The sequence below is a fragment of the Globicephala melas genome, chromosome 1, assembly GCF_963455315.2.
Source record: "Globicephala melas chromosome 1, mGloMel1.2, whole genome shotgun sequence".
Lineage (NCBI taxonomy): Eukaryota > Metazoa > Chordata > Mammalia > Artiodactyla > Delphinidae > Globicephala > Globicephala melas.
The window spans coordinates 55,778,273-55,795,495 of NC_083314.1; the positions used below are offsets into that span (position 1 = coordinate 55,778,273).

The 17,223-nt window shown below is 37.0% G+C and overlaps 1 protein-coding gene across 11 annotated transcripts in view; it reads right to left on the reverse strand.

Annotated features, from left to right (window-relative positions):
• The window catches only part of KLHL20 (kelch like family member 20), a 99,263-nt gene that overhangs the window by 53,740 nt on the left and 28,300 nt on the right, over positions 1–17,223 (reverse strand). For all 11 annotated transcript variants that reach the window (XM_030875448.3, XM_060296238.2, XM_060296245.2 and 8 more), the window contains one exon: positions 8,582–9,155. In XM_030875448.3, coding sequence (XP_030731308.1) covers positions 8,582–9,155 — 574 coding nt within the window. The remainder of the gene's footprint in view (positions 1–8,581; positions 9,156–17,223) is intronic.

Sequence of the window (17,223 nt, forward strand, 5' to 3'; positions counted from 1 at the left end):
TAAAAAAAATCCCTTTGAAAATAACATCAAAAAAATAATAAAATATTTAGAAATAAACCTGACCAACGAGATGAAAGACTTACATGCTGAGAAGTATAAAACATTAATAAAGGAAACTGAAGATGGTTCAAAGAAATGGAAAGATATCCCATGCTCTTGGAAGAATTAATATTGTTAAAATGGCCATACTACCCAATGGAAGCTACAGCTTTAATGTGATCCCTATCAAAATACCAATGGCATTTTCCACAAAACTAGAAAAAATAATCATAAAATATATAAATATAAGGAAGTACAGAGGATCTAGAACTGCCAAAGCAATCCTGAGGAAAAGAGCAAAGTTGGAGGCATAACCCTCCCAGACTTCAGAAAAACTACATTGGTATATATACCAATATACCAAAACTATATATACCAATATATATAACAATATACCAAAACTATATTGTTATTGGCACAAAAACAGACATATGGAACAGAATGGAACAGAACAGAGGGTCTAGAAATAAACCCGCACAGCTATGGTCAATTAATCTTCGACAAAGGAGGCAAAAATATACAATGGGAAAAAGAGAGTCTCTTCAGCAAGTGGTGTTGGAAAAGTTGGACACCCACAAGTAAATCAGTGAAGTTAGAACACACCCTCACACCATACACAAAAATAAATTCAAAATGGCTTAAAGACTTAAACATAAGACATGACACCATAAAACTCCTAGAAGAGATTATAGGCAAAACACTCTCTGATATAAATCGTACAAATATTTTTTTAGGTCAGTCTCCCAAGGCAATAGAAATAAAAACAAAAATAAACAAATTTGACCTAATCAAACTTCCAAGCTTTTGCACAGCAAAGGAGACCATAAACAAAACAGAAAGACAACCTACAGAATGGGAGAAAATATTTGCAAATGATGCAACTGGCAAGGGCTTAATTTCCAAAATATACAAACGGCTTATACAGGTCAATATCAAAAAAACAAACAACCCGATCAAAAAGTAGGCAGGGCTTCCCTGGTGGCACAGTGGTTGAGAGTCCGCCTGCTGATGCAGGGGACACGGGTTCGTGCCCCGGTCCAGGAAGATCCCACATGCCGCGGGGCGGCTGGGCCCTGAGCCATGGCCGCTGAGCCTGCGCATCGGAGCCTGTGCTTCGCAACGGGAGAGGCCACAGCAGTGAGAGGCCCGTGTACCGCAAAAAGAAGAAAAAAAAAAAGTAGGCCGAAGACCTAAATAAATATTTCTCCAACAAAGACATACAGATGGCCAACAGGCACATGAAAAGATATCCACACTGCTAATGAGAAATGCAAACCAAAACTACAATGAGGTATCATAACAATGGTCAGAATGGCCATCATTAAAAGGTCTACAAATAATAAATGCTGGAGAGGATGTGGAGAAAAGGGAACCCTCCTACATTGTTGGTGGGAATGTAAACTGATGCAGCCACTATGGAGAGTATGGAGGTTCCTTAATAAACTAAAAATAGAGTTACCATACGATCCAGCAATCCTACTCCTGGGCATATATCCAGAAAAGACAGAAACTCTAATTCAAAAAGACACATGCACCCCTATGTTCAGAGCTGCACTATTTACAATAGCCAAGACATGGAAGCAACCTAAGTGTCCATCAACAGATGAATGGATAAAGAAGATGTGGTGTATATATATAATATGTATGTATACCCTATATTATATATATTCCATTATATATAATGGAATATTACTCAGCCATAAAAACGAACAAAATAATGCCATTTGCAGTAACATGGGTGCATCTAGAGATTATCATACTAAGTGAAGTAAGCCAGACAAAGACAAATATTATATGATATCACTTATATGTGGAGTCTAAAAAAATGATACAAATGAACTTATTTACAAAACAGAAACAGACTCACAGACATAGGAAACAAATTTATGGTTACCAAAGTGGAAAGGATGGGGAAGGGATAAATTAGGAGTTTGGGATTAACAGATATACCCTACTATATATAAACTAGATAAACAACAAGGTGCTATGGTATAGCACAGGGAACTATATTCAGTATCTTGTAATAACCAAAATGAAAGGGAATCTCATAAAGAACTGAATATACAGATATATAAAATTGATATATACATAGACTGAATCACTTTGCTGTACACCAGAAACTAATACAACATTGTTAATCAACTACACTTCAATTAAAAAAGAGAGAGAGAGAGAATAAGAAAAAAAGGGAGAGGGCCCAAGTCAATAAAATCAGAAATGAAAAAGGAGAAGTTACAGCTGACACCACAGAAATACAAAGGATCATGGAGACCACTATGAACGACTCTATGCCAATAAAATGCACAACCTAGAAGAAATGGACAAATTCTTAGTAAAGTACAATCTCCCAAGACTGAACCAGGAAGAAACAGAAATTGAAACAGTACTGAAATTGAATAAGTAATTTTAAAACTCCCAACAAACAAAAGTCCAGGACCAAAGAGCTTCACAGGTGAATTCTACCAAACATTTAGAGATGACTTAACACCTATCCTATTCCAAAAAATTGCAGAGGAAAGAACACTTCTAAACTCTTCTATGAAGCCATCATACCTGATGGCTGATGCCTGACACCAAAACCAGACAAAGATATCACACACAAAAAGAAAATTACAGGCCAATATCATGATGAACACAGATGCAAAAATCCTCAACAAAATAATACTAGCGAACTGAATCCAACAGTACATTAAAACGATCATACACCATGATCAAGTGAGATTTATCCTAGGGATGCAAGGATTTTTAAATATGTGCAAATTAATGTGATACACCATGTTAACAAACTGAAGAATAAAAGCCATACGATCATCTCAAAAGATGCAGAAAAAGCTTTTGATAAAATTCAACATCGATTTATGATAAAATAAAAACTCTCCAGAAAGTGGGCATAGAGGGAACATACGTCAGTATAATAAAGACTACATATATGAGAAACCCACAGCTAACAACACCCTCAATGGTGAAAAGCTGAAAGTGTTTCCTCTAAAATCAGGAACAAGACAAGGATGCCCTCTCTCACCACTTTTTTTTTTAATTTTTTTTTTTGGCTGCGTTGGGTCTTCATTGCTGCATGGGCTTTTCTCTAGTTGTGGCGAGCAGCAGCTACTCTTCATTGCGGTGCACAGGCTTCTCATTGCAGTGCCTTCTCTTGTTGCGGAGCATGGGCTGTAGGCACGCGGGCTTCAGTAGTTGTGGCACGTGGGCTCTAGAGCGCAGGCTCAGTAGTTGTGGTGCAACTTAGTTGCTTAGTAGTGGGCTTAGTTGCTCTGTGGCATGTGGGATCTTCCTGGACCAGGGATCAAACCGTGTCCCCTGCAGTGGCAGGCAGATTCTTAACCACTGTGCCACCAAGTCTCTCACCACTTTTATTCAACATAGTTTTGGAAGTCCTTGCCACAGAAATCGGAGAAGAAAAAGAAATAAATGGAACCCAAATTGGAAAAGAAGAAGTAAAACTGTCATTGTTTGCAGGTGACATGATACTATACATAGAAAATCCTAAAGATGCCTCCAGAAAACTACTAGAACTCATCAAAGAATTTGGTAAAGTTGCAGGTACAAAATTAATATACAAAAATCTGTTGCATTTCTGTCCACTAATATGAAGTATCAGAAGGAGGAATTAAGGAAACAATCCCATTTATCATCACATTGAAAAGAATAAAATACCTAGTAATAAACCTACCTGAGAAGGCAAAAGACCTGTACTCTGAAAACTGTAAGACGCTGATGAAAGAAACTGAACACAACACGAACAGATGGAAAGATATACTGTGTTCTTGGACTGGAAGAATCAATATTGTTAAAATTACCGCACTACCCAAGGTAATCTACAGAGTCAATGCGACCCCTATCAAATGACCAATGGCATTTTTCACAGAACTAGAACAAATAATTAAAAAATTTGTATGGGAACACAAGAGACCCCGAATAGCCAAAACAATCTGGAGAAAAAAGAACAGAGCTGGAGGAATCATGCTCCCTAACTTCAGATTATCCTACAGAGCTACAGTAATCAAAACAGTATGATACTTGCACAAAAAGACACATATATCAATGGGACAGGACAGAAAAGCCAGATATAAACCCACGCCCTTATAGTCAATTAATCTACAACAAAGGAGGCAAGAATATACAATGGAGAAAAGACAGTCTCTTCAATAAGTGGTGCTGGGAAGACTGGACAGCTACATAAAAGAGAATTAGAACATTCTCTAACACCATATAGAAAAACAAACTCAAAAGAATTACGAGTCTGGGATTCAAATATACATACTACTATATATAAAATAGATAACCAACAAGGACCTACTGTCTAGCACAGGAAACTATACTCAATATCTTGTAATAACTTACAATGGAAGAGAATGTAAAAAAGAATAACTGAATCATTTTACTGTACATCTGAAACACAACATTGTAAGTCAACTATATTTCAATAAAAATTTAAAAAATAAACAACGCCCCCACAAAAGTTCTATGAATACTACTATGAATTAAACTGGCTGCTTTTGAAAAAAAATTTTTAAAAACCCCTCAAAATGATTAAAGACCTAAATGTAAGACCAGATACTATGAAACTCCTAGAGGAAAACACAGGCAGAACACTCTTTGACACAATCGCAGCAATATTGTTTTGCATGCGTCTCCTAAAGTAAAGGAAATAAAAGCAAAAATAAACACATGGGACCTAATTACACTTAAAAGCCTTTGCATGGCAAAGGAAACCATCAGCAAAACAAAAAGACAACATACTGAATGGGAGAAAATATTTGCAAATGATATGACCAATAAGGGATTATACACATTGAAGCATTCAGGAGTAAAGGAATATGATGTATGCAGTATACTCTCAAATTGTTGAAAGAAAAATATTTATATAATAAGGACAAAATGATAAAGAAAATGTGGCAAAATGTTAACAACTGGTGAATCTTGGTAAAGAGAACATGAAAGTTTTCTTTTTCCTACAATTTTTATACATTTGAATTTTTTCAAATAAAGTTTAAAAATTATCTTTCCAATCTGATAGGTTAAGAAATGTTTTGATGTATGTTTCTTTAGTTATGTGTAATGGTGAGTATCCTTTCATATGTTTATTTTATACCTGAATATCTTTTTTACACATCGCTTATTCATATCCTTTGCCTATTTTTCTAATGTATTTTTTATGGTTTTTCTCATTGAATTTGTATGAGTCTTATGGGAATTAGTGTTTTTTCTGACACATATGCGCAAAATAGGTTTTCTGAGTTTGGCATTACTTAATTTAGTTTATGGTACTTTTTTGGTTGAACAATATTTAATTTTTATGCAATCAAATTTATCAATCTTTCTATATGGCTTCTGGGTTATATCCTGCTTAGAACGGCCATTTTTACCCCCAGCCTACTACTGCTTTCTTCTAGTACTTTTAGAATTTAATTTTTTAGGTTTAATTTATTTATCAGTTGGGAATTCCATCTGTTTAAAGAGTTTATTTTTTCCCCAAATCACCAGTTTTACTAAAGACACATATTAAACAATTTTACTTTCCTCCACTGACTTGAAACATCTACTTCTGGACCCTTCTCAGTGCCACTGATCTGTTCCTTCTTTAGTTCCAAACTGTTTGTATTGTTGTAATATTTCTTAAAGCCAATGATTCTAATATTAAATTTTGGAAACTACCTGGCTGTTCCAGCATAAATAGTTATCCGTTGGTATCTGAGGAGGATTGGTTCCAGGATTGCCCTCTACCCCACTCCCCTGTGCCCCCAGGATACCAAAATTCATGGATGCTCAAGACTCATATAAAATGGCACAGTATTTGCATAATCTACACAATCCTCCCATATACTTTAAATCATCTCTAGATTAACTTATAATACCTAATACAATATAAATGTTATGTAAATAGTTGCCAGCACCTGACAAATTCAAACATTATCTTTGGGAATTTTATGGAATTTTTCATATTTTTGATCCACAGTTGGTTGAATCTGTGAATGCAGAACCAGCAAATATGGAAGGCCAACTATATGTATGTGTGTATGTGTTTGTGTGTGTGTGTGTGTGTGTATCCTCCTTAACCAATCCCTTCCTTTGCATTTCATGACCCCCACGTTGCTGGTTTTCCTCCTTTCTCTACGCTAGTTATTCCCAGCTTCCTTTGTCAGTTGCTTTTTTGCTAATCATCCTTCAATATTTGGAAAAATTTTAGGGCTTTTCTCTTCTCTCTTCCTACTATGTGATCTCATTGGCATTGATTTTTTTAACCTTGTTTACGGTGCTTTTTGTAAAAAAGTTTTATATTTATATAACATATTAAAAAGTTTTAAATTTATATACAATCAAATATATCAATTTTCTTTTATGGCTTCAGGGTTATATCCTGCCTAAAAAGGGTTAAGCCATAGTTTAATTATTATGACTTCATTACTATGTTGATGACTCCTAAATTTTAATCTCAGCCTAACTTCTTTTCTAAGATACAGATGCATATAAACAGTGAGCTGCTCAGTATCTCTGTTTAGCTATCTCACAGGCATCTCAAACTGAATATATCTAAAATGGAACCCATGATTTTACCTCCTCAAACTGTTCCCCTGTCCATTTCATTTCTAGTACAGATTCCCAGAAATGAGATTGCCGAGTCAAAGAGTATAAACAAAAAGTGTGTAATTTTGATATACTGCCCAGTTTCCTTCCAGAGGGGTTATATCAATTTATACTTACACTAGCAGTGTAGCTATTTCTCCATGGTCTTGTCAACAGGGTGTGTAATCAAACTTCTGGATACTTGCAATCTGATAGATTACAAATTTGTAATCTGATACATAAAAAATAGTACTTTGGTATAGTTTTAATTCGTTTTTAAGTTATTAAGAACAAACTTGAGCAGATTTTCATGTTGAAGGGCAATCTGAACTTCTTGTTTACTGCCCATTTTTCTGTTAGGTCACTGGTCTAGGTTATTGACCAATAGGAGCTCTTAATGTATTAAGGATATATCATCTGTAATATGAATTGAAAATATTTGCCCCCAGTTTGTCTTTGATTTTTGTCTTGATATTGTTTTGTTTTACCATGCAGAAATTTTTAATTTTTATATAGTCAAATCTATCAATATTTTCTTCTATGCTTTCTGGGTTAGTCAATTAGAAAGGCCTTCTTCATTTCAAGATTATAAAGGAACTGCTTCATGTCATCTGCTACTATTTTCATGGTTTCACTTTGTATTTTTTAAATCTTTGATCCACTGGAAGTTATCCTGTTGGACAGAAGAGTGGTATTAAAGAATAAAATGAACCATGTCTTTCCTTTGCTTAAAACCCTTTAATGGTTTTCTTTTCTTTTTTAAAATAAATTTATTTATTTATTTATTTTTGGCTATGTTGGGTCTTCATTGCTGTGCGTGGGCTTTCTCTAGTTGTGGCGAGCAGGGGTTACTCTTCATGTGGTGTTCAGGTTTCTCACTGCTGTGGCTTCTCTTGTTGCAGAGAGTGGGCTCTAGGCGTGCAGGCTTCAGCAGTTGTGGCTCAGGGCTCTAGAGCACAGGCTCAGTAGTTGTGGCACACAGGCTTAGTTGCTCCACAGCATGTGGGATCTTCCCAGACCAGGGCTCGAACCTATGTCTCCTGCATTGGCAGGTGGATTCTTAACCACTGCACCACCAGGGAAGCCCTTTTAATGGTTTTCTATTGGTCTTAAGATTAAATTTCAAATTCTTAACATGGTCTATTAGCTCCATTGTGATCTGGCTCTATTCTTTCTATAAAATCATTATGTTACATCCTCCCTTTTGCCCTCTGGATCTCACTGGGTTTCCTTCAGTTCCTTGAACTTGTTATGCTTCTTCATGTTTCAGAATTTTGTATGAAGTGTTCCAGAACCAAAGTTAAATCTCTCTGTAATACACTGTTAAGTCATCCAGGGCTTCTTCTCTGTAGCACCCATTAACTGTAATTATTTATTTATGTAATTATGAATTCAATGTCTATCTTCCCTGCTAGATTATAATTTCCACTAGAACAGACACTCTAGGCATCTTGTTCATTACTGTAGCCTCTGTTCCCAAGCACAGTGGCTGAAGTATAGTAGCTTTACAAATACTTATTAAATGAATGAATAAATGAAAAATAACAGGTTTAATAAAAAAAATCCTTCTAATAACATCCAATTTCATTTTTCTGATTATTAGTTCAAACAATCTACAGTTTATTCTGCTGAACAATCATATAATCAGGAAGGAAGTGCTTTATAAAAACGACCAATACCAACTATCCTATCAGTAATAAACTGTATTCTGGCTTATAAATTAGCCTTTTATGAATATGTCTAGGGAAATCAATCCCTGAAAACTTTAGTTTTTGCTAAAAGAACACAAAATTGTCCTATAAAATAAAAACCAGGCTTAGAATTTATAACATTTCTTTGATATTATGAGTTAGAATTAGCAGTAAATACCTAAACAGGTATGTGTTAGCAGAATGGTGAACCCATATTGTTCTCCTGACAAATACATTGTGAATGCATCAAATCACCAAGTACAACTCACCTCTTGAAAGTTATGTTGCGTGAACTTGTCTGCTATCCTTAGCAACTCACGACATGAATGTGTGTCAGCAAAAGCCCGAATGCCCAGGCAGTTAGAAGGATCTAATTGTCTCTTTAAGAATTCACAACAGGCTTCCTGTATTTCTGCCAGCTGAAGGAGGCAAGCAGCTGGCAGAAGGGTCTGAACATTGCCCTCTTCCACAGTTATCTGGGAGGTATACGCAAAGTCTATCAGTAGTTCCATAGCCCTCTCATCTATGTCTCGGATCACAACTTCCGTCTGACGGCTCTCTGCCAATTCTCCTGTAAACATAGCTCGGAAGTAGGGACTACAGGCTGACAAAATGACTCGATGGGCATATATCTTCTTAGCGCCCACAACTAGCACCACATCACACAGCTCCCGGTGCTTTCTCAGAAGGTTAATCACCTCCAAGGTTTGTCGAGGGTGCTTGTCTGAGATATAGGGCATGCGGGCAGGTTGGGGAACCCCTTCTGGCAGTTTGTTGGGGTCTCCAAGGGTGCAGCGGCTTGTTACATCCATTCCAGTCTCTCCTGGTCGAATGTTGGTACACCTACAGAGATGGGGGTGGGAGAGAGAAGAGAAGATGGCAATATTTTTAGAAGCTAATTCCTGCATTTCACATGTATATTGTATGTAGAAATTCAGGTGCTAACTTACTAGGTAAATGCCACAAACTTAAATTATTGACAAATAATTAGAACTAAGATATTTGGATTTTCATAATCATCACACTGTATCTATCAACATGGAGAAAAAAGAGAATCTATGCCCCTCAGTTAAGATGATAACTATGCTTTTAACAAATATTTACTAGTTCTTATATTTTACAGAGCATTTTGCTATGGACTGAGGAAAATTCAAAGAAATATAAAGAGGTAATCAGGGAACCTAATTATCTAGAAGGAGAGAGAGACACATGAATAGCCAGAAAGGGGGCAACCAGGATAAAAAATGTGGTTCAGAAAGGCAAAATCTATAGTTATTTGTTTATACTGGAACATAGACCTGGCATAAGCTATCAGGTTACTACAAGGGTATGTATTTTTTTGTGTGTGAAGTAGGAATATTACATTGCATTTTTCCAGAGCTTAGGTGAAATATCCTACACACATGGTTCAGATCGTTATACTTCTGTTTCTGATTCTCTACTTACTAAGCAGTCTTGTGACTCATGTGAGTCTCAGAAACTAATCATCTATGACTGTACTGAGATAGTCTAATACTGGCCTGCAAGAGACAGTATCAGTTTACTACCCCTAAAGCTGTAGCACTGACAAGACCTACAGTATAATAAAACACTAGAGTGTTGACAGAATCCCCTGGGAAGGAGAGGAGAATATAAAAGGACATTTTAGGAAGAAGAAACTACACTTAGCTCTTCCTTTCTTCAGCAGCAACCTGTTTTTCCCAAGTACTTATACATTCAATATTTCTACGCTTGGCTTCAGCCTACAGGTAACTGTATTCTATAGTACAAACTGTTCATAATTCCTGACATCTGGTAGAAACAGCACTGTTTATGCTTGACAATTTAAAACTGAAACATAAAACTGAGCAAAACTGAGTTAAAGGATAATTGTTACCACCCATGTAAACAAGCAAAAAAGCTTTCAGCCACAGTACTTAATGGTCTCTTGTTTGTAGTAGATGCTGAAATAATACATCACGTGGTTAACAGTGGTACACCATTAAAGACAAGACCATTTAAAAATTTTCCATTATAATACTGACATTGTATGTTGAAATTAAAGAGTTTTTGTTGTGACCTTAATTATGTACACAAAGATGGTACTGTTGAACTCAGACATAAACAATTTTTTATTTCACCTAAGTACAATATGAAAGCTAATTTCTATATATCTACTTTTTAAAAAAAACAGTATGCAAATAAAAACACTTATGATTGTATTAGATTGTATAGATTCTGACTTTCAATAATTGGTAATTTCTCTATTCTTATCAACTGTCTGGTTTGCAAACTTGGAAGGAATTCTCTTAAATGTGGTCATTCTCAAAAGTTCTGTTTTCTCTGCTCTCTATACACATTCTTGGGGAAGTGCATTTAATCTCATGGTTCCCATCACCCATATGTGAATGGCTAAAGCACATAGGCTTCCACTAGTTGTGTCGAGCGGGGGCTACTCTTTGTTGTGGAGCACAGGCTCTAGGCACGTGGGCTTCAGTAGTTGTGGCACGCGGTCTCAGTAGTTGTGGTTTGCAGGCTTAGTTGCTCCGCAGCATGTGGGATCTTCCTGGACCAGGGCTCGAACCTGTGTCCCCTGCATTGACAGGCAGATTCTTAACCACTGTGCCACTAGGCACGTCCCAGGCCAAAAATCTTGGAGCCCCTTCCCTTCCACATACCCTCAAACCCAATCCATCAGCAAATTCTGTCATTCTACCTCCAAATAATACCTAGAATCCAACCATTTCTCTACCTTTCCACTAGTCCCACCCTAATTCAGGCTATCCTCACACTTCTTTATATGATAATAGCCTCATAAGTGGTCTGCTTGCTTCCACCTTTGCTGATTTATATTCTCTTCTCTAAACAACCAAACTGATCCTTTAGAAAAGTCAGACTATACCTTTCCTCTGCTCAAAATCCTTTAAACACTCATATCAGTAGCAAAAAACAAAGCCTATGGAGTTTACGAACTTCTATATGACTCCTCCCCTGGCTAACTCTCTGAATTCGTCTCCCACTTTCCCCTCACTCATGGTTCTCTAGTCACACAGACTTCCTTGCTATTTCTGGGACACGCCAAGGCCTCTCTTGCTTCAGAGCCTTAATCCTCCTTCCTGAAAGGTTCTTCCCCAAATATCTGCAGAGCTCATTCCCTTATTTCTTTCAGATCTCTGTTCAAATGTCAACTTATCAGACCACCTTATACGAAACAGCATCTCTTACTTCTACTACCCTATACCCTTTACTGTGCTTAATTTTTCTTCTTGAATAATTACCTCCTGATATCATGTATTGGCTTTCTCTCCCAACCAGAACATAAGCTCCATAAAAACAAGGTCTCTGTTCTCTTTTACTCAATGCTATCCTTCAACACGTGGATCCAGTGCTCATTAAATAGCTGTCAAATAAATTCAGCTTTTCTTCCTGCCAAAATAAACTATACCCTCCAAACTTTCTTGTCTGGTTCTCTTGAAAGAATGCCCAGTTTGTAGCCAGGCAAACATAGATTCAAACCTTAGCTGCATCATTTATTAGGTATAATCTTGGGCAAATTACTTAACGTCTCTGATCCTCAAGTTCATCATTTGTAATTGTGGGGATAATTACACTTACCTCACAAGGAAAATGACAGTGTTGGGATTTGTCTGAATGTAGGTCCTCTGACTCCAAAGTCAGTGCTTTATCCTGAACTGTTTTGGTCAACTAGATTTGAAGCGGAAATGATCCTGGCAATCTGGTTTACGTGGTTGTTGTTCTTAGAAGGGAGAAAAGGCAAGCATGCTGCCACATGGCTGGACTATGCTGCTCTTTTAGGAGAATGAGAAGGAGCAAGAACAAGGATCACCGAGACGATAAGGGGTGCCTCATTTTAAATCTTCTGAGAAGTTGTATTTATTTCTAGCAATTTAATTCTAGACGTTATATTTAATTCTATACATTAAGTTATTTCTTCTGTGGTTCTGCTATTTGTTTTTGTAAATGTTTACTTTCAAAAAATCTAAGCCCACATCCTCCAACAGTCTCATCACATCCAAAGGGTTCTACTGGCAGAAATGGTTCGTTTTTTCTACCTCCCCCCCCCCACCCCGCCCCGTACATCCCCATACATTTTTCTGGGCATCTTTGAGGGGAAGTTATAATAAGTGTCCCAGAAATAGGTTGTGTTCATACCTTGTCACATCTATATTCACAAATTCTTTGTTTGGAGTCTGATGGATTAAGTACTCTAATGATTTGAGGGGTGGGGTGGTAAACTAAAGTGTGAACTGCTCCCCAGCAAGAGGAAAGAGTCCTAGGAAACCTATTTTTTTTAACCACTTTTTAAAAATTGAAGTATGGTTAATTTACAATGTTGTTAGTTTCAGGTGCAGAGCAAAGTGATTCAGTTATACATACATATATGTATACATATATATATATATGTTCTTTTTTAGATTATCTCCCATTATAGGTTATTACAAGATATTGAATATATGTCCCTGTGCTATACAGTATGTCCTTATTGTTCATCTATTTTATACTGTGTATATGTTAATCTTAAACTCCTAATTTATACCGCCCCCCCCACTATCTGCTTTGGTAACTGTAAGTTTGTTTTCTATGTTTGTGAGTCAATTTCTATTTTGTAAATAAGTTCATTTGCTTTCTTGTTTTTTTTTTGATTAGGAAAGCTTTTAATTAAAGGCTTGGGGGAGCAAGCCTGATTGTCCAAGTGAAAATTCATCTGGAGAAACCAGAGGGTCTCAAATTATTTGCTTTTCTATCCCAATAGTGAACTAATGACATTACAAAAATATATATATATATATATAATATATACATAAAGAAATTGAACTCAAATAACATTTTTATTAACTTAATTTTCAAGATTAATTTACATATGTTTTAAGGCTGAAGGAGCTAAGTGGAAGGATTATTCTGGACTCTATCCACAGTTAACAAACTAAGGAGACCAAATAGAGCTTTTGCCTTCTCCCACAAAAGGACTGCCAATTGCTTCATTTGCCAATATTTTTTCCCATTCTGAGGGTTGTCTTTTTGTCTTGTTTACGTTTTCCTTTGCTATGCAAAAGCTTTTAAGTTTCATTAGGTCCCATTTGTTTATTTTTGTTTTTATTCCCATTTCTCTAGGAGGTGGGTCAAAAAGGATCTTGCTGTGATTTATGTCATAGAGTGTTCTGCCTATGTTTTCCTCTAAGAGTTTTATAGTGTCTGGCCTTACATTTAGGTCTTTAATCCATTTGGAGTTTATTTTTGTGTATGGTGTTAGGGAGTGTTCTAATTTCATTCTTTTACATGTAGCTGTCCAGTTTTCCCAGCACCAAGAGGGAGGAGATATGGGGATATATGTATATGTATAGCTGATTCACTTTGTTATAAAGCAGAAACTAACACACCATTGTAAAGCAATTATACTCCAATAAAGATGTTAAAGAAAAAGGGGGGGGGGAAGGACTGCTAATTCTAGGAAAGAATCAGTCTTTCTAAAACCAAAAGGGTATAAAATCTGCCAATCAGTTTAGCAGATTTTGTATTCATTAAGTGCTTATGAAAAACATAACTTCAAGATAAAGTCTATTAATGGCATATTTTACCATCAACTCTCTCAAACCTTAACAAAATCTTATTTCGTTCTACCAGCCATGTACTTCAGGGGAAGCTGACCATGTCCCCAGCTTTAAGGATGAATCCCAAATTCTCTTGCAATTTTAGGTCAGGATGAAGCTGATAGTGAAGAGGCTACACTGGAGACGCAGAGAGAACTTGGGTCGAAGGAGATACTATCAGGCTGTGCATCGACCAGCCCTGGAGCTCATACTACCTATGGCCTTCTCGTTATGTAAATAAAAGATGTCCATATCGATTAAGCCAGTTTGAGTCAAGAAACTTTGTTACTTTCAGCCCCAAACTTTCTGATACCAAAAACACAGTAGTTAAAATGTGAAACAGGGCTTCCCTGGTGGCGCAGTGGTTGAGAGTCTGCCTGCCGATGCAGGAGATGCGGGTTCGTGCCCCGGTCCGGGAAGATCCCACATGCCGCGGAGTGGCTAGGCCCGTGAGCCATGGCTGCTGAGCCTGCGTGTCTGGAGCGTGTGCTCCGCAACGGGAGAGGCCACAACAGTGAGAGGCCCGCGTACCACACACACACACACACAAATGTGAAACAGTAAAATTAGCCACATGTTCTAAATTTACTAAACAACATTAATACAGAAAAAATTGCCCTTGCTTTGACTGGCCAACTATTCCTGTATATAGAGGTTCTTGCTCCATTATTATCAGATTTTCTAAATATGGTACTGATAGATTTAGAATTATGGTTTGAATTTGTGCCTTTTCTTTCAAATGAAGTAAAAATGTTGTTAGAAGACTAGATACTCTTTCTTCATGGCTGATTGCCCAATTCCTGTTAGGCTGTTACATTAAGTTTTAAAATACTGTTTCTCTAACACCAGCTATGCAGGGATGCTTGGTAAAAGCGCAGATTCTTAAGGGGGGCTAGAGAATCAATATCTCTGGGGGTGTAGTTACAGAGTCTGCATTTAGCAAGCAGGTTATTTTAACACAAATTAAAGTTTGACTAATAACTGGCTAATAAATTTGACTAATAAATAAAATTTCTTTATTAGCGGAAACTGTTGGTTTTTACAAAGAGACTATGTTGACCTAAGTTGAAAGGAAATAACAACATGGAGAAAGTAATGATTCAAAATGTAGCTATAAAGGAAAGAAAAAAAGTAAGAGCGAAGTCTTGTCAAACATACAAAATGAAATAAAACAAGAAGGATTCACATTTACCAAAATGTCAATAAATCTAAAAAAATCAGACATTATGTATGAAATCATTTTAAGAAACGGTAGGGACTTCCCTACAGTTGGTCCAGTGGTAAAGAATCTGCCTTCCAATGCAGGGGACCCAGGTTCGATCCCTGGTCGGGGAAAAAGATTCCACATGCCGCAGCGCAACTAAGCCCACGCGCCACAACTACTGAGCTCTCACGCCTCAACAAGAGAGGCTGGGGACTGCAACCTACAGAGCCCACATGCCCTGGAGCACGCACACCACAAGTAGAGAGAAAACCTGCATGCCACAACTAGAGAGGAGCCGGCGTGCCACAACGAAGACCCAACATAGCCAAAAAAACACCAAAAAACAAAAAACTAATTACTACATTTGAATTTGTACATATAATTGGAAGGAAAAAGCTGCTATTAAAATTTTTTCAATTATTCTTTCACATTCTGTGGGAAAGGGCAATGTTTATTTCAGAGACAGATGGTGCTTTTAAGAAAACATCTATTTGGGCCTTTTAATTATAAAACGCAAGGTGAGGGCCCCTTGGGATGATAAAGACCATTAGATGTACTTCGTCTGCAGTATTTTTTGGTTTGTTTTGAAATTTAAATAGAATTTGAATATCATTAGGAGGGCTTGGAATCTTAGTTCACCACAGACCCCACCACTCTCTCTTATGTGAAACTATGCCATGCACTTATATGAACCACCTATAAGATATACGAGGATTTTGTTTTTTAACCTCTGTTCTAGAGGCAGCAAGATCGTAACAAAGAGAACTAAACTACTCAGTATAATAAAGTAACAGTAATTTCAAAGGGAGAAAGTTTTAGGGCAAGAAAGAGAATTAGAAAGGAAAAGAAACAGAGACTGATTAAAACTGGTGGTGGCAGGTTGTGATTTAAGGAGAGAAACAGCCAGTGAGAAAATAATGAATGGCCAAACCTTTATGGTCTCCTTCATTATCCCTAAACTTTCAGTAAAATCCTGAGGTATTCAATGGCAGTGGTCAATGAAGGTGAAGAGAGAGAGAGTATGCAGTATTTCTAGAAAGAAGCTTGGCTGTGAAAAGAGACATAAACCTATGTCTGTTTAAAGAGAGTAATAACTGGAAAATGATTATATATTGATGCAAAGAACCAGAAGGAGGGAGAAGTTTTAAAATATATGTAAAGAGGGAGAGAATAAATGATGGAGCAAAATTCTTGAAAAGTGGGGGTATTTAGAAACAAAATACAGAAGAATGGATCTTAGACAAAAGGGAGAGGGCCTCACCATAAGAGGTCAGAGTAAGGGCGTGGGAGGAAACATAGTGTGGAAGCAGACACATCTATTTTTGGGTAAGGAGGTGTCAGGAGCTTGAGGAAGTTCATACCTGATGGCCTCTTTTTTCTGTGAAGCTGGGATTTGGGGGAGCAGGTCACTTGCTGCCACTGAAAGGAGTGTTAAGAGGATTATGAGAAGAATGGGTAAGGATGTGAAATAGCTACTGTGGGGAATGAGTAAGCATTGATTAGGGACTCATAGAAATACTGTTGGATGACACTGTTGGCCCAAATGATATTAAAGACTCTGAATACAGTAGCATGAATTCCCTGTGGCTGGTTTTATCCAGCAGTAATCAACAGCCCAAATTACAGAATATAAATGCCTGCCTTAATCTAGAATGGGTAAATGCCACGGACAAACTCGGGAGTTCAGTGAGTGGTGGCTAGAAAATGGTTAAAGTGGTTGCAGGAGTAAACTGTAAAAACACAAGAGACAAAAGTGTGTTGATTATGATTAGGTCAAAGAACAGCTGGAATGGGCATTCAAGAGGTTATGGTCAGAAAACAAGGTATCAGGACTTAAAACGATTTCAGAGAGAGATTTTCTGAGTGATAGTAGGAATGAATTTTTGAAGTGAGTGAAGGTAAAAGTCCCAAGAATTTAGGAGGTCAAGGAAATGCAGGCTAGATAAATGCATGGGTCATTCCCATGAATACTGATATCTCGAATGATAGAAGAATCAAGTCATGTGCATGTAGGAAACATAAACCAAAGAACAAATAAAATATCTTAAATATTCATGTTTGCTAAAGGAATGCTACAACTTTAGTACCTCCCTAAGTACATTTAATAACAGCATTTCCA